General features: G+C 44.6%; 1 protein-coding gene across 1 annotated transcript; it reads right to left on the bottom strand.

The window, feature by feature from the left end:
- Positions 1-3,779: 3,779 nt before the first annotated feature.
- Positions 3,780-7,784, bottom strand: CXH8orf82 (chromosome X C8orf82 homolog). Its single transcript, XM_074202992.1, has 3 exons — positions 7,600-7,784; positions 5,601-5,649; positions 3,780-4,872 (listed from the first exon to the last, which is right to left on the bottom strand). The coding sequence occupies exons 1-3, from the start codon at positions 7,771-7,773 to the stop codon at positions 4,427-4,429; spliced, it is 669 nt and encodes a 222-aa protein (XP_074059093.1). The 5' UTR covers positions 7,774-7,784; the 3' UTR covers positions 3,780-4,426.
- Positions 7,785-18,476: the final 10,692 nt, after the last annotated feature.

Genomic DNA, 18,476 nt, shown 5'->3' with positions numbered 1-18,476 from the left:
AAGAGCTCTTATGTTTTTGTATATATAGATTCTTTTCTTTTTTCTTTGATGTCTTTGAGATGTTGGATCTCATATTGATATTTCTGGGTCAAGGAGTATGCACTTTAGTGACTTTTCAAGCCTAGTTCCAAATTGTTTTCAAGAACAGTTACACTATTTCACAGCTTCACGAAGTTTTCTGCAGCCTCTCTGATACTTGGCACAGTTCTTTATTTTTTTGGCTAACTTTGCAAATCAGATAAGCTTATGGTGCAAGTCCAGAGTTCCTTTAATTTACATTTCTTTTATAGTAATTTGAAATGTTTTTATATGGCTATTGATAGCTTTCTTTCAAACTTACCTCCTATCTTTTGATCATGTATCAATTGCCAGATGACATTTTTCTTATAATTCTGAACCAGTTCTCTCTCTGAAATGAGAACTTTATCAAAACAACTTGCTGTAAAGGTTTTTTCCCCCTAATTGCTTGCATCCTTTTTAATTTCAGATGCAATGCTTGTGCAAAAACTTTTAAATAATTGCTTTTCTTCTTTAATCTTTTCTATCCCTTGTTTGGTCAGTTCATTTCCTATTCATAGGAATGTCTATTGTCCTTTATATCCAAGTTGCATACCCATTTTGGCCTTATCTTGTGGAATGTTCATCTATATACCTAGTATCTGCAGACTATATCCCAACTTTTTCAGTAGGTATTTGCCCTTAGTGAACCTTGGCTCACTAATTGGGGTTCTTAGGTTTATGAAACCCTATAGGGTTACAATCTATAGAGTATATTCATTTGCTTCTCTTTGAATCTAATCTCACCAATCAATATATTAATACCAAATTTTTGAGAATTGCTGTTTAGTAATTTGGGATCTGGTACAACTAGCTTCCTTCCCTCATTTTTTCATCATTTCCCTTGAGATTCTTGATTTTTTATTCTTCCAGATTATGTGATTTTTTGGTAAAGTTTTCTTTGGTAGCTTGATTGATGGCACTCATTAAGTTAATTTAGGTATCATTGTTATTTTTATTATGACCTTTGAACAGCTAACATTTCTTCATTTATTTAGGTATACCTTTGTTTCTACAAATAGTATTTTGTAATTGTACTCATATAGTTTTTAAGTGTCTTGGTGGGTAAACTACCAGGAATTATTTTAAATGAAATTTATTTCTTCTCATTGAGTTTAACATACACATACCAGTAGAGTGTAAGGCTCACAAAGCCATGGGTTGCTTTTCATTTTTTGTATTCCAAGCATCTAGTTTTGCCCATTGTAGGCATTTTGTTGGCTGGATTGAAAAAAAAAATTGTTATCTTCCTGTTCTTCTGTGTGGAGTTCTCTCTCTGTTTCTAGGGCTTTCTTTCCTTCGATAAAATAGTGCTTTTGGGACAGTTAGGTGGCACAGTGGATAGAGCACCAGCCCTAAGTTCAAATTCGGACTCAAGACACTTAATTGCCTAGCTGTGTGACTTTGGGCAAGTCACTTAACCCCACTACCTTAAGTAAAATGAAAATAAAAATAAATTAGTGCTTTGAAAACTGAAAAGTGCTATAATCCTGTTTCCTCATCTGTAAAATGAGGAAAATGTATTTATGCTTCCACTAAAGCTCTCCTCCCATGACTCCTCATGGCATGTCAGTGACCAGATTGTTAGACTGCTGGAGATGTACACATTCTGGGGAGTTGTATGAAGCTAGAAAGACTCAGAGTACAGTTGTCCTGGTGATGAGCTATGTGCCTGCTCTTTGAGCACCAGTCTATGTGGTGAAGGTTTTCATTAGATGGTCTTCCAATGAGGGATGGATTTTTTTTAAGTCTTGACAACTCATGAAGAACTGTTTACTAAGATAAGGAAACTGCTGCAATCTCTATTGATGAAAGAAAGACTTAACTAGATCACTGACTCCAAAAATCTGAATATTCCAATAGTCACAACTGTTGCCCAAAGAATCTCCTTAAACAGGAATTAAAAAGATCTTAAAATAATGATGCTATATATGTATACACAGAAATGACTTGCCAAGGGTCATAGTATCAAGTGTCTGAGACAAAATTTGAACTCAAGTCCTCCTGACTCCAGGACTGATGCTTTCTCCATTGAACCAGCTAACTGCCCCACAACTAATGTTTGTATTCCCTCTTTCCAGGGCTATCGATTGTGAGGGAAATGTTAATAAACAAGACCTGTTGTTTTCATATCTGTATGCACATGTACCTCCTGAAACAACATAACCCTGAGAGGTGCTGGAAATCATCTTGGTACGTAGGTGGTAAATGAAACTCTGCTGGACCAGCTCTAGGCTTAGGTATACTCATCCAGTCAACAGCTCAATTCTAGTGTCTTCCACTTGCAAATTGCATCTCTCCTGGTTTCCTCACTCTGACAAACCCCAACTGTGGATTACTTCCATCATACACAACTTTATTTAATCTCAATTGCTCCTACTGTAACAAGGCAAACCTATCACTCCTCCTTAATCTGCTAACCCACTCTCCATAACTGTTCTAAACCACTATTACCTATTTTCCTCCACCCTCCCAGCTGAAGTCCTCACTTTATAATTTACAATCCTTCCCTTCCAAAAAAACAACTGTTGCCTCAAGCACCCTCTTCTCACTGTCCAATATTCCTTGTTTTACTTTTCATACCAAGACCAACACTTCTACAGGTATCCTTGAATCCTGTCCTTAGTTTTTCTCAGAAAATTGTCCCCCACCTCAATCACTCCCCTACTAATTCCTTTCTTATTTATATGCACCTAGTTCCTGTTCTCAAAAAATTCCTTACTAGACTCCATCATCCCTCCTGCATTCCTCTCCGTTTCTTGAACTCTTTGAAAAATCCATCATTTGGTTCCTCAGTTTCCTCTCGTCTGACTCCTTCAGTCAACTGAAATCATTCTCTCCAAAGTTACTGCTAATTCTTTTAAACTAAAGAGTCAAACCTAAGAGCCTCTTTTAGGTTTATTTTTGCAAGGCAGTGGGGTAAAGTGACTTGCCCAAGATCACACAGCTAAGTATTAAGTGTCTGAGGCTGGACTTGAACTCAGGTCCTCTGGACTCCAGGGCTGATACTCTATCCACTGCACCAACTAATTGCTCCAGGGCCTCCTCTTAATTCTCCATTTTGAACTCCATTGGGTTTGTTTCCTACTATCTCTTCTTCATGGATTGTCTCTTCTCTCCGGGTTTTTGGGACATTGTCCTCTCCTGGGTTTCCTGATATATTTTTCTCAATCTTCTTTGCTGGATAGTCATCATTCATGTCAAAGCTGCTATGGTCAACTACATAACTGTCCTCAGCCTTCCCTTTTCTCTCTATACTGTCTCTTGGTGACCTCATTAGGTCAAATAAGTACCATATAGATGCTGTTATATTAGCTTCAAATATCATCTCTACAAAGATATTACCCTGTCAGTTTATCCAGCCCTAATCTTTCCTTTCCTCTTCCTTACTTCTGATTTTTATCAGTGGCCCCATCACCCTTCCAGTTACTGAGGTATGTAGTCTCAGTCTGTATACCCACTTGGCTGTCAAATCTTATTTCTAGTTCCACAATATCTTGTGGACTTTCTTCCTTCTACTCACAAACCATCCCCTTTTGTCTTTATTTTGTATGTATTCTGAAAATGCTTATATATTTATTTATATGTCTTTGTGGCTTCTTCTTGAGGGCAGGGACGATTTCACAATTGTCTTTGTATCCCTAGTATCTGGCAAAGTGTGCCAGGGCACACAGATCAGTACTCTGAGGAAGGAGTAATTGGGACAACCAGGAGAGACTTAATTTGATTATAAGCTCTATGAAAGCTTTTAATGTTTGCATCTTTATTTCTTAGAACAAAGTCTAGCATGTAGTGGTCACAATTATTTCTTGTATTAAACTGAATTCAGGTGTCCAAAGTGTGGAGCCTGAAACCACCACTGCCTCCACCCTAATGGAAGTAGTGGGGAGGTCCAAGTTGGTTACAAGCAGACAGGCAGGGATGAAGACACTTTTCTTCTTGTCAATCAATCCTTCTCTTGGCTACTTGGTAGAGTGCAGCAGGATTCTTCATCCTAATATCCCACAACTCCCTAAAGCCATTTCAGAATCTCTACTGCTGACAATTAACTTCTTCTAACTCTTCTTCCTTCCCTGCCCCCTTTCCCTTGTTTATTAGTGAACTTTACCAACCTCAGTCACAAAAAGGCACTAAGTACATCACAGGAAGGACTCTCTTAATCCTTGTTAAGGAACTTTTAGCTCCAGGACCTATCTTTGCTAAGTGCTCCTTTCACGTCCTTTCCAACACTAGCAACCTCCACACCTTTAGCTGGTTCACATTCCTGAAGGTTATAATCTGCTCTACTTTGGATTACATCTTCCTGATGTCCACATCCCTGAGGCAGAGGAAGCAAAGTCAGACAACTGAGGAAGAAAGGTAAAATGCTTCAGGGCCCACAGGATTTAGGAAATAGAGATGCAAGGTCCATGGTTAGGGGGTATTTCTGGCCTTGCCACAAGATATGGGTGGGTAGTGTGGACTCTCCTGGTGGGTACTGGAAGCAATTGCTGAGCTCAAAGGCCAGAGAAGAGCGGATCAGTCCCACACCACCAGCCAGTTTGGGAGCTGGATGATAGAGCCGTCCATTGGTGGGGAGGGGCATTAGTTGAGCTGGTTCAAAGGGTACAGCTAGGGCCTCACCTCCTCCACCATAGGAGAGGCGTGCAGGCCCTGAGCCATCAGCCAGCAGGTGTGTGAAGACTACAGGCAGGTCTTCACAACGAACAAAGTTGCGTTCACGACCACAAAGAGAGACAAAAGGAAAGGCATCTTCATATCGACCACTTTGGTTCTTCCTCAGATGGGAGAAGAAGAAGACAAGGAATTGTCGGTCTGTAGGGTAGAGAATGGAGGAGTTAGAAATAGGAGAGATAGTCAAGAAATCAAAAAATAATGGAGTTTGAATACGATGGGTGGGGAAGAGATTAATCTGAGACTATATGGTTGGGAATGAAGTGGTAGTGGTGGAGGAGGGAAGAGAGAGGAAGAGGAGACTGGGGAAAAACAGGAAGGCTGGGCCCTGGGAGAGGTCATTGATTACTGAAGCCTGTGCTACTCAAAGGAGAGCCTGTGTACTGTAGGGGAAATCTGGATGCTGGAGGACTAGATTTGAATCTTATCTCTTATGTAATTTATGTAACTTTAGGCCAGGTACTTAACCTGTCAGAGATTCAATTTTCTCCTCTGTGAAAATGAGGTGTTTAGATTACCTGAGCCAAATGGTCAATCTCATGTGGTTTTTCCCTAAGGCAGGGGATGATCTCAGGTAGCCATTGAAATTATTTCTCTCATTCAGGAAGACACAAGAGTGGTGAGAATGAGGATAATGAGGGAGGCAAACTTCCTGAGAATCATCTTCCTTGGAAGAGACCTTGAGAAGGCCAGGTCCAACACTTATTAATGCTAACAGCTGGCAAGTTTACTTCTCCTGAGGAGATGAGGAAAAGGGAGAAGGGGAGGAAGCAGGAGTTCTAAGAAGGGACCTGGGTCATTAAAGGGCTGGGCTAGTCTCAGTGTCCTGATGAATACACTTGGGCTCTGGAAGAACTGGGAGCACGTACCTTTGAAGCAGGTGATGAAATTCTTCACTTTAGCATCATCCAGGAAAAGCTGCATGAGATGAGCAGAGAAGACAAAGAGAGAGGGATAAGAGCTGCACCCCACCCTCCTGATCCCCATTGTAGGGAGACAGGGTGGCGGTGATGCAGGAAGATGTACTGTGCATGTAAGAGCATGATTGTGTGTCACTGTGTCTGTATCGCCTTGGTTTGTGCAAGATTATTTTATTGCCTTTTCAGCCCCCCATGGGGGCAGGATAGTATTTTTATCTTTGCATCTCCAGGGTCTAGTGAATATTTCAATGATCCTGTTGATGTGGTACTCTTTCTCCTGGTGCAGATTACAACATATCTGTACCTTCTATTAGGATAGGCGTGTGTGTGTGTGTGTGTGTGTGTGTGTGTGTGTGTAAGTGTGTGCATATACTTTCTTCTAGATCATTTGAGATTTTATGGGTACTGTCTATCATCTCTCATTATTGCAACTCGAACCTACCACTTCCTTTTGATGATTTTATATTTCTCTTTTCTTGGATGTCATTGCTTTACACCATTTCTTGTACATAGACCATGTTGGGAATATTCTGAAGCCTACTTACAAACCTGTCATGTGCTACTTTATGTTAATTAGTCTTATTGCTCTTTGATTCTTCAGAAGTTGTGATGATATGAGATTCTCAATCATGTAGCATTACTGGTGTTAAAAAAAGATAGTTTTATGTGTGAGAGGAAGTACTTTGGAACCACTGAAAATTCCATATGAAATTTCTGAAATGCAATTCAGTTCATTCTCACATCACTCTCTAATTCTGAAGGTAGCTTTATAGTACCTGTCCAGAAGGTATGGATCAATGGGCTAACAATGTCATAGTCTGGAAAGAGGGCATTTTGATATCATTTGGTTATTCTAGGATAGGCTGCTAGACTAATCTTTTTTTTTATTATTATTATTTTTGACTAATCTCTTTTTTATGGGCTCTCATTCACATTCTGGGGGGCTGACCCTGAGAGCACCCCTTCAACCTCAAACAGGGGAAGATGGAGGACTTCATTCTCTTTTTTTTGTAAGGCAAATGGGGTTAAGTGGCTTGCTCAAAGGCCACACAGCTAGGTAATTAAGTGTCTGAGACCGGATTTGAACTCAGGTACTCCTGACTCCAAGGCCGGTGCTTTATCCACTGCGCCACCTAGCCGCCCCTGGACTTCGAGCTTTATTGAAGCCCCTCTCTTCTTGGGGCCCGGGGCAGGACAGTGGGCCAGAAAGGACCGTAAAAGCATTTGGCGCCAGGACCCGGGTGCTTTTAATGAGCCTGGGTGGGAGTGACGGGTGTGAGCAGAAGTGGGCGTGCGCCTGGAACACACACACACACACACACACACACACACACACACACTCAGTCACACATAGACACACACGCACACGTACACATACACACATACAGACACACACGCAAACGTACACATACACACACAGACACATACACACATACAGACACACACGCAGACACACGCACACGTACACATACACACAGACACACACGCAGACACACGCACACATACACACAGACACATACACACATACAGACACACGCAGACACACACTCAGTCACACAGACACAGACACACACACACACTCAGTCACACACAGACACACACGCACACGTACACATACACACATACAGACACACACGCAAACGTACACATACACACACAGACACATACAGACACACACGCAGACACACGCACACGTACACATACACACAGACACACACACGCAGACACACACGCACACGTACACATACACACAGCAGACACACACGCACACGTACACATACACACAGACACATACGCACGCACGCACGCGCACGCAGACCCCTTCTCCGCCAGGGCCCCGGGGGCTCTGGGCCTGGCCCCTCCCCTTTGGCCCCGCCCTCTTCCCCTCCCGCTTCGCCACCAATCCCTTTCCTCCCCCTCTGTCCCTGCCCCCGCCGGCCCCGCCCACCTGGCCTTGGTGGTCCACGTAGTAGAAGTACTCGCGGGTCTTGGGCTCGGGGCTCTGGCCCTGGGTGTAGCAGGGGCCCCGGCCTCCGCTGGCCGCCCGGGCCGCGAGCCCGCGGGGAAGGGCCCGGGGCGGGGCCGCGACTCGCAGCCCGAGGCCGCCGGGGCCGCGCCACATCCTGGCTCCGGTTTGGCTTCCGGAACCGGAAGTCGCGGCGGGTCCGGGGGGGGGGCGGTGCCCGCAGGAGACGCGTCCCCCCGGCAGCCGAGGCCGCGGCCCTGGAGTTCCGGGAGGGGGAGGGGCGCGGGCTCGGGACGCCCGCCACGTGCCGCTCTTCCATTAGAAATCCGTGGTGTGGGGCGGCGCGGCGGCGCGGGGCCTGGGGTCGGGAGGGCCTGGGTTCAAGTCCGGCCTCGGACACTTCACAATTACCCGGCTGTGTGGCCTTCGGGAAGTCACTTAGCGCCCACTGACTTGGGTTCCAAGTGGTGTTCCAAGGCCTCAACTTCCCCATCTGTGAGATGTCGGAGGGGCTCCCGCTGCAGCGGGGTCCCCTGGCCCTGGGGCCTAACCAGCTACTCCGATGGCCTTCAGACTCTTAGGCCTCCGAGCAGATGAAGAAACTGAGGCACCGCGGGGCAGGACGTGTGTGTGTGTGTGTGTGTGTGTGTGATTTGGGGGGTTACACAGCTGGTGGCAGCGCCAGGACCCCGGGTTTTCTGATCTCGCCTCCAGCTCTTTTCATTGTATCATTTTCTCCCACATTTCTTGTTAGAAAGTTCTCGTCCTGCCAAGGCTCTTTTATAAACATCCTTTTTTTATTCTTTTAGATTTTTGCAAGTCAGTGGGGTTGAAGTGGCTTGCCCAAGGTCACACAGCTGGGTCATTATTAAGTGTCCGAGGCCGGATTTGAACTTGGATCCTCCTGACTCCAGGGCCGGTGCTTTATCCACTGCGCCACATCTTTGATCAACATTTCCTCCCTCCTCCAGCAGATTCCTTCCACTTCTATCCCCCTTTTTGTTGTTTTATTTGCACATTACTAAGATAGTCTTGTTGCAAAAGTAAACATACCCCTCTCCCCCACAGAGAAATCTCATGAAAAATGAAGCAACAAAAATATAACTGTGTTCCAACAGCATCAGCCTTTTCCCTGGGATGGGCTGCATTCTCTATCATAGGTCCCTCGGAGAAGCTGCTTCAATATTTTTTTCCCACGGTAGCTATTGCTAACTCTATGTTCCTCCATCTATTCCTCCCCACTCCCATTTTTTTTCTATTCTCTCTCTTCTTTCACTTTGTCCCTCCTCAAGTGTGTTGTGGGGCAGTCAGGCGGCACAGCAGAAAGAGCAGGAGAACCCAACCTCAGACATACAACAATCACCCAGCTGTGTGACCCCGGGCAAGCCACCCAACCCCACCACCTTTCAAAAAAAAAGTGTTATATCTGACTTGACTGCCCTCTCTCACACTCTTCCCTCTCCTCTAATTCCTCCCCCTCCCCCATCCTCTTTTCCCCATCCCCTTCCTCTCCTTTTCCCTCTAGGTTAAGATAGATTTCTATACCCTACTCAGTGTGTATATTGTTTCCTCTCTGAGCCATTTACAATAAAGGCTTACTCATTCCTCCTCATCTTCTCTCCATTGCAAAAGCTTTTTCCTGTCCACCTCCCTATGCTTCACCTGAGACTTGTACTTGGAGATCAAACTTTCTGTTCAACTCTAGTTGTTTCAACAGGAAAGTTTGAAATTCCCCTATTTCATCTGTTCCCCTGAAAGAGTATGGTCAGTTTTGCTGGGTAGTTGACTCTTGATTGTAACCCAAACTTTTTTGCCTTCCAGAACATCATATTCCAAGCCCCACAGCCCTTAATGTGGAAGCTGCCAAGTCCTGTGTAATCCTGACTGTAGTGCTACAATATTTGAATTATTTCTTTCTGGCTGCTTGTAATAGTTTCTCTTTGATTTGGGAGTTCTGGAATTTGGCTATAATATTCCTGGGAGTTGTTTTTAGGGAGGTGAATCTCAGGAAATGACTGATGGATTTCCTCAATTTCTCTTTTACCCTCCACTTCTAGAATATCAGGGCAATTTTCCTGGAGAAATTCTTGACTTTCAGGTAGCCCAATAATTTCTAAATTCTCTCTCAGAGATCTGTTTTCCAGGTCAGTTGTTTTTCCAGATATATTTCATATTTTCAACTAGTTTTTCATTCTTTTGGTTTTGTTTTATTGTTCCTTGATTTCTCACAAAGGCATCAGCTTCCCTTAGCTCCATTATTCATTTGAAGGGGTTTGTTTTCTTCAAAGAGCTTTCTTATGTCCTTTTCCATCTGGTCAGTTCTGCTTTTTTAAACCATTCTTCTCATTTTCCATTTGACCTAAACTGGCTTTAACATGTTTTCCTTGGCATTTTTTGGTATCTCTTTCACCAAGCTGCTGACTTGGTTTTCATGTTTTTTTTTCTGCATCTCTCTCACTTCTCTTTCCAATTTTTCCTCTACCTCCCTTACTTGATTTTCAAAATCTTTTTTGAACTCTTCCATAGTCTAAGACCAATTCCTATTTTTTTGTTGGAAGCTTTGGATACAGAAGCTTTGACTTTGTCATCTTCTGAGTGTGTGTTTTGACCTTCCATGGGACCAAAGTAGTTATCTATAGTTAGATTTTTTCCCCTGTTTACTCATTTCCCTAGCCTATGCCTTGGTTTGGGGGTACTTCCTGAGCTTTTGAGTTTTTTGGGGACACCCCTCCAAAGACCTCAATTCCTTCAATGTCTTATGAGAATCTCCGACTGCTCTCCTGGCCCATGCACTGGTCTATGGGTAACCACAAGCACTTCCCTCTGCCCTGGACCTGTGAGGAGGGTCCCTCATCTGCTATGGTAGTGGGGGGGGGGGGGGCTCAGATTGCAACCAGGGTCTGAATATGGTCAAAGCAACAGAATCCTGCCCCAGGAATAGTAGAGAAACCTTGACAGTCTTCCCCCCACCCCCTTACTATCTGTGGGCTGAGTGATCTGGAAACAACTGCTGGGTGGCTCTGCAGGCCTACTTCCCTTTCCCTGGGTTGGTTCTGAGTTGAAGCCCAAATTGTACTGGGCTCTGTGCTCACTTTGGCATAATTTTCCAGTTGACTCTCCAAGCCATCCTTGATGATCCCTGGGTTAGGAGGCCTGGAAATGGCTGCCACTGCCACAACTCCCGGTGCCAGGGACCCACGAGCCACATGGGCTGTTCCTGGAAGATTGGAGCTCATTTGTACGTAGCAAGCCCCAGCCATGGTGGAACAGAGCTTTCCTATATCTTCCAAGTTATTTTGGGCTGGAAAATTGTTTCACTTGGTCTTTCTGTGGGTTCTATCATTCTAGAATTTGCTTAATTTTAAGGTCTCTATAGAGTTCTGGAAAGAGAGCTTCTGGAAATTCCTTCCTCTCATGCAGCCATTTTGGCTTCACCCCCCCCCATCCCTCTCTCTAATTTCCAATCTCCCTATCTTCCCTTCCCTTTCTTTCCTTCTGCCTGTATAATGAAAACTCTTCCATTCTCAAAAAAAAAAAACCAACTCCCAACTAAATTATATAGGTGGCTCAGTGGATAGAGACTGGAAGTCCTGAGTTCAAATATGGCCAGATACTGTGTGATTTTGGGCAAGTCAATTACTTTAATTTCCTGGAGAAGGACACAGCAGTCCATTCCAGTATCTTATCAAAAAAAAAAAACAAACCAAACCCAAAACTCAAGAATAGTCTAATCCATAGAGCCATGAAGAGTTGTACACAACTGACTCAACTGAACAAAGATCCTATCATCTTAAATCTTTCTTTTTCAGTCACTTCCTCCCTGACTTATTTTCTTCTCCATTCCTTGTAATCTAGCTTCCAACATCATCACTCAACTGGAACTGCTCTCTATGGTTTAAGATATTTCTTGCTACAAGTTCTTCTCTTGTCTGACTCATTTTCTTGTCTCCCATGTTTTGGAAAAAAATCATGATTTTCTCCCAAGATTCTTCTCCCAACATTCATCTCAAGTGCCACCTTCTTCATGAAGCCTTTTCTGCTACTTCTTTATCTCCAGTGCTGAGCATAGGCCTGGTACACTGTAAGCATTCAATAAATGCTTATTGGTTGCTCCTACCTTCCCATCACTTCTCTCAGTCTCCACTGTCATCTTTCAAAGTTTAGTGTAACAGCCCTTGGTTAAGGTTTTGGCTGACTAGAAGAGGATGTAAGGCATTAACAACTCTACTAGTTGGCATTTCTTCCCAGCTTGGGAAGAGAGGAAGTTAATGGAGGAACAAGACTGAGGAGAAGGGTTTTTCTTTTTCCATTCTTACAGGAGTTTTTGAAGTTTTCCTCACAGGAGTAAGTTTTTGAAGTTTTCCTGACAGAAGGAGTAGTTGCCCCTTGAGACTTGAAACTGAAGTTGCAGACATGCCAACCTTTGGTAGTAATATCTGTAGTTATCTTCTTTAAAATCAAGACTCCAAAACAGACTGGTGAAGTCTATAGGGATAAGGGAGAGTTTTGACTATGTGTTTTTTAATCTGAGGTTCTCACTTTGGTGAGGAAAAAGAGAAACTGGCTGTCTATCCCTTTTCCTTGACTTTCTTCAGTTGCATGAAACTGGGTTGTTATTTAAATTGTCATTTTATTCTATTATAGACTGAATTTGATGGAATAATTTTATTTTTCATTAACAACTATGGCTGACATTGCCTTTATTTTTCTTGGTGTCCCCTTTGTTTGGAGCATGAAAGAAAAGGACAGCTCTGGAAATTAGAGAGACCTTTATACAAATTCGGGATTGGGCTTTCAGCTCTTTATTAGAGATTTTGTTTTTTTGTTTGTTTGCTTTTGCTAACTGGTGGCATAATCAAAAGCCGTTTCATAAACATCCTTTAAAGGGAAGAATCACTATAAACTGGAACCCTCTGAAAATCTGTATCATCAGACAAAAGTTCAATCAATTTCTGAAGGCCTGTAATTTTTTGTATCATGATGCGCCACAGTAGAATCTACTAGTGGAAAGAGTATTTGAATGAGGGTCGGAAAAATTTGAGTTTGAATCATTGCTTTTTATTACTAGTTTTGGGACCTTGGACCTCAGTTTATTCACATGTAAAAAAATTGGTTGGAATTTTTAAAATTACATCAATCTTTATGAATATTTAAAAGTCTATGAACCTTTGACATGTAGGTAGGGCATTTGTTTCCCTGACTTTGTCTCTTAATGATGGCTCTTTTGGGCTTCATGTCTTTGCTATGACTGAAGGGAGCATTTTCTATTTGGAAATCTCATAGAAACCCCACTTGGTGGCCTTCTGTTGCTCATCAGCTCCCAAAGGTTTAAATATGTCTATGCAAATGACACTGGTCTATGCATCCATTCCCGTCTCTCTCCTGAGCTTCAGTCCTGCATCACCAAATTTTAAACTCAACATGTTTGGACCTGAGCTCATTACCTTTGCCTGTAAATTCTCCTATCTTCCAAACTTTTCCAATTTCTGTCCAAGATATCACTATTCTTCCAGTCTTCCTGGAGCCTCAGTATTTTCTAGGATTCTCATTTTATCTCATCTCACATATCTAATTAGTTGTCAAATCTTGTTTCTACCTTCACAACATCTTTCATACCTGATCCCAATCAGTTACTACTTTATTTCACTCTCATCAATTATTGCACAAATTACAATAGTTTCATTCTTTTTTGCCTGAAGTCTCTTGATTTGATGTGCTCCTGTTTATCCTACACATCAATGCCAATATAATTTTCCTTATGTTCAGATCTGACTATATCACTCCCCTAGTCAATCAGCTCTACAAGATTCCTATTACTTCTTGGATAAAATATATATTCCTGCTTAGCATTTAAAGTCCTAGAAAATATGGCTCAACCCCTTTTCCCAGGTCCATGTCTTCTTACTGGCAATCCCCTATGCCTGGAATGTGCTCTTTCTTTCCCCTGTCTTTTTTTAAGATGCAGGTCAAGGATCATCTTCTGTCATGAAGACTTTCCTGATCCCCACAGACTAGTGCCCTCCCCACCAAACTACTTGGGATCTTGCATTTCTTACCCTGGACCATACATTGTCCATGCCAGTCATTTTCTCTCATTCATGAATTCCTCCTAGTGCTTCTGTTTGTGACAGGAACCCAGACCTCTAGTCTTCCCAGCTTGAGGTGCAAAGAAGGTGAGTTAACTGTCTATGGACTCTGAGTTCTTTTACTGATGAAGCTTCCAACCTTAGGGTACTGTTACAGATCTGAAACAGAAGAGTTCTCCAAGCTAAGTAGGGAGTCACCACAGGGGATGGAGTGCTTGGTTCTTGGTAATTATGGTGTCCCCTAGATGACAGGTAAGGAGGCAGGCCGCCATGAATTGTTCCTCTGTGTGATTGTCAGCTCTGGTAATATGCTAGGATTGTTTAACTAGTTCCTTGAGGGGGATGGAGGCCCAAAGGAAAAGGAAGGAGTGGTTGTCTTGACTCTTTTTGGGACTTGGAACAGTCCAAATATTTTTTGTTGAATTAAACCACATCTGTATCTTCTTTATTATTGTTGTGTATTGTTAGCCTGAGGGATTTCTGGGAGTCATGAAGATCTTTTCCATTTATTTATTTATTTTGTGGAGAACTTGACTAGAGTCAAATTCTGGGTGGGTGCGAGATATATTACTGTTAAGTCTTTCTGAATGAATCGGGCTCATTTGTTGTCAACACAAGGATTACAATAACAAACTGTATTATATAGCTTATTAAAGTTTACAAAGCACCATAGTGGAAATATGCTGGAACTGAAGTGTTCAAATTTTGGCTCCAACATTTTGGTAGTTATGGTACCTTGAGCACTCCCTTAGATATCTGAGCCTCACTTTCCCCTTTAAAAATGGGATAATACCTGTATTCACCTAGCTCACAGAGCTGTGAGTTGTTATTGTAGAAATGATGAATTTGGAGTCAAAAGGCCTCTGTCAGAAACCTGACTTGGCTACCGATTACTTATGTGTGACCAAAGCAAAATCTTGGTTTCCTGATTTGCAGAATGATAGTTAGGACTAGATGACCATTAGGTTTTCATGATCCTTATGAAGAGAGCTATAGAAATGAGTTATTGTTTCCTCACCTTGGTCATCATAATGACAGTGAGGGCAACAGGATTCTAAGGAGTCCTTGGGTGTGTTAGTCAGCTGTTGCCAGGTGAATTACCAAAGGAAGTCTACCAGGAAGGTGTTAAAAAGGTGGAAAAGATGAATGAATGAACAGAGTGAGGATAACAATGGAGAGTGTCCATATGTATTTTATTCACACGACATGGAGCAGCCTCTACGTGTCCATGCGTCATAATTACAGAGTTAGTCAGACAATGGGGCTGTAGCCCTGCCCCCCTCCCCTCCCATAAGTACCCTACCTCCCACCCATCTCATTGGAAGGTTGCATTCCTCCTCCTCCCCAGCATGGCTGGCCCAATTCCTGAGATGGCTATCTGAGGAGGAATTTGGGAGGCTGAGGAAGGATGTAATCTATGCCAACCCCACCAATTTAGAGACCTGCCTAGAAGCCTCCAGGCCTTGGTGAGGAGAGATAGGTGCTAGAAGACAAGGAAGGATTGGGGATCTTGCTGGGCTTGGCTGGCAGTTTGGGGACTTGTGGCAAGAGTCCCACAGGGGTTTGAGGCCAGAACCAGTGCGGCCCTCCTCCCTCTCCAACCTCCCCCCACCCCAGTCCTAGGGCTGAGGCAGGAGGAGGAGTGGGGCTATTTTTTGTTTTTTTTGTTTTTTTTTTAATAATAAATAAAAACAATTCTAAAAAAAATAGATATATAAAAACAGGAAAACAAATGAAGTTTTACAACAACCAGAACAACCGAAAAACTCCAACATGGAAAATGTACAAACTGGGAGGGGGCCCCACAACATTGGACAGAGCAGGCCCTGCTTGTTCCCCTCATCAGCCCAGGCCCCTCACCCCAGGCAGGCTATGAAGTAACAGTACACACAAGTGGGTTTTTTTCACATGGACTGGAAGATGGGCTTGCCCTGGCACTGGGATCCAGAGCTCTGCAGGGCACTCTTCCCCAGGTAGCCTCATTCCTAGGGCCTTGTCTTTGCATAGGCAAATATCCCCCATCCACATTCTGTGAAAATGTAGTAGGCCTGACTGAGATGGATATGAAATGGGGATGCCTGAATTTTCTGGTATTTATTGCAAAGGTCAAAGGACCATGTTGGCCCCCAAAAGGTATCAATCAGTGTGGGCTTGCTGTCTCCCTCCTTCCCTGGTTCTTGCCTGTGGAGGGCAGATGATTATAGTCTTACCAGGGAGTTGCTTTTTTCAGAGTTTATCTCCTTTGGTGTCTAGTGGGAAGGAACCCCTGCTAGACTTCCCTCCCAACCACATTCCTTTAAATTTGTTATGGGGCCAGGTAGAGGGCAGGGAGTCAGGGATGGGGTTTGTTGCTTTTTGGTCACAAGCCAAGAAAAGATGCAGAAGAAAACTATGATACCAACTTGCTCTGGGGTGAGGCTGGGTGATGACTGGGGAGATAAATAGCATTTAGATTAAAACGATTTCATTAGCAAATTTAGTCCTTATATCTCTCACTCTGTCTCTATTTATATCTCTATACAAAGGCTCCGCTGCCACCATGAGGATGCAGGATAAATTCTGAATTTATAGTTACACTAAGAAAAAATACTCTTGCCCCCCCCCACCCCCAGGCTACCCTGTGCACTGCACTGCCACAGTCCCTTGGCCCCTTCTGCTCCTGTTCTGGACCCCCAACACCAACTTGATTTTGGGGAGGTGGGCATATCTCACTGAGCTGGTCCTTAGGCAGCTTTTGAGGAAGGCTCAGGGAAACCTCTATTCCCCTGGGCTTCCCTACAGTCAGTGCTGACCCAAAGGGGCCCTGAAGCCTTCAAGCTCAGTAGGTAGAGGATTGTTCTGGGAGAAGCCCCCAGAGGATTGGGGGAAGGGCACTTGAGGCAGAAGGTGGGGGGGATAGGGCTAGGGATGGACTTGTGGCAGCTGGTGGCATCTAAGGCTTGGGTCAAAGGGTCTGAAGCCTCAGGAACATCCCCCTCTCCTTTATTTTAGGGGTCTGCTTTGAACACAGGGGGCAACCACTTGTCTACCTCATTCCTGTCTGGAGTTAGGGCTGGGGCCAGCATCAGGCAAACAAGGGCAGTCGGGGCAGAATAAAGAAGACAACTCACTGTCACAGTGGCCTGGCCTGGGCTGCAACATGGCTCAAGGACACTTTTCCTTAGGCCTAAGCTTAGAAGCTCCCAGAGAAGGTCTTCCAGAGTAGGAGCTGCTGGCTATGGAGGACAGTGAGAACAGTTAAGCTTGAGCCTTTGGGGATGGGATCCCCAAAGATGTCTGCCTGAGGGTCTGCCTAAAGGAAGGGAGCAAGGACTTGGGAGACAGAAAAGGTAGAAATGTCCTGGGGAGAGGGGAGAATAGAAGCAGAAGGGAGAGGCTGGAGGAAGGCCCCAGAGTTGTGGCCCCTGGTCCCTCAAATCAATCCCCTCTCTAGTCCTCAGGGACCAGCCCTGACAGAGGAGGAGGACTAGCCAGGGTGGTGGTGGTAATTTTCTATCCTCACATGGTGGGAGAGTGTCAGGACGGGAAGGGGCAGTGTCAGCTTGGCTCTGGGGAGCAGAAGGCACTTTCTTGGGGCACCCTGCTGGGAATGGGGGAGGGGAATTCTGCCTGTCCTGCCCCTTGTTGTGCCCAAGGTTCTCTGGGGAGGGGAATGTGACTGATTGGACCCAGTAGATCACTGTCTCTGCCCATGGTGGACCCTGGGTACTTGACAGTGAGTCTAAGGGAATGGACTGGTTTGGGGCAACCATGGATAGTGGAAGGAGCCCTGGACTGAGAATAAGAACTGAGCTTTAAATCACCTCTCTTCTATTTACTACCTAGGTGACTTTGGGTAAATTTCTTCTCTTTGGGCCTCAGTTTCCTCATCTGTAAAATAAGGGGTGTGACAGACTAGGTAATTTCTTTTGGCCCCGATGTTCTGCGGTTCTAAGAGGCCATGACTGATAGGATAGCTGGTGGAGGAAAAACAAGGAATCCAGCAGTGACTAGAGCTGTCAGTTCTTTTGAGAACTAAGTCACATCTGGTTCCTTAGCTACTTCAGGGGATTTTGGGAGAGGTAGTAGACTCTTCCATTGTGCCAGGTCCTATGTTAGGGAAAGGGATAGGAAGTCATAAGCACAGGGAGGGTAGAGGAAGCAGGGGCTAGAATAAGACAGAAATCCTGGGGACCCAAGCCCCAGCCTGAAGCAGGGGCAGGAGCAGGAGAACAAGAAGAGAGAGAGGCAAGATCAGAAATGGGTGGAAAAGTGAGAGGCAGGCAAAGTGGGTGGTCAAGGTGTGGGACTGGGTCTGATTCTGGAGCCAGGTATGGATAGAGGAAGGTCAGATAACAAAGTGCTTTTAACAATGCTCTCCCAGGGAAATGTCTAACTGCTAAGGGTTGAGGGGCTGAAGTATTGGGATGGGAATAGGTCAGAACACACATGGGACCCTTCCTGCCAAGGGGACCCTCAGCAGCCAGTTCCCCATGTCCTGGCCAGATGGGACATGGGGGTAGATGGTAACCAGCTGTGTAAATGCAACATGGACAAACGCAAAACCAAACCCCAGGGCTGGTGAGCTGTGCTCAGGTCCAGCCCTTCTCTGTGCTGCCCAGCCTGGCCCTGGTCTGGGCTTTGACTTGGGCCAATGTGAGCTAATAACCAGTCATGCTTATTTCAGGGGCCAATACATTCCCTCCCCTCCCTTTCCCTCCCTTCCCCTTCCCCTTCCCCCCTCCCCCCTCCCCCCCTCCCAGGCTGCAGCCATGCAGCTGGGGCTGGGCCCCC

Source organism: Macrotis lagotis, chromosome X, assembly GCF_037893015.1.
Source record: "Macrotis lagotis isolate mMagLag1 chromosome X, bilby.v1.9.chrom.fasta, whole genome shotgun sequence".
Classification (NCBI taxonomy): domain Eukaryota; kingdom Metazoa; phylum Chordata; class Mammalia; order Peramelemorphia; family Peramelidae; genus Macrotis; species Macrotis lagotis.
The sequence above is the reverse complement of the archived record's forward strand: the minus strand, read 5'-3'. Positions and strand labels throughout refer to the sequence as shown.

Coding starts and splice junctions, on each gene's coding strand:
- CXH8orf82 (XM_074202992.1), bottom strand. CDS start 7,773: ATGTGGCGCGGCCCCGGCGGCCTCGGGCTGCGAGTCGCGGCCCCGCCC. Junction 5,650..7,599: donor ACGTGGACCACCAAGGCCAG/GTGGGCGGGGCC, acceptor CATCTCATGCAG/CTTTTCCTGGATGATGCTAA. Junction 4,873..5,600: donor TTTCATCACCTGCTTCAAAG/GTACGTGCTCCC, acceptor TCTACCCTACAG/ACCGACAATTCCTTGTCTTC.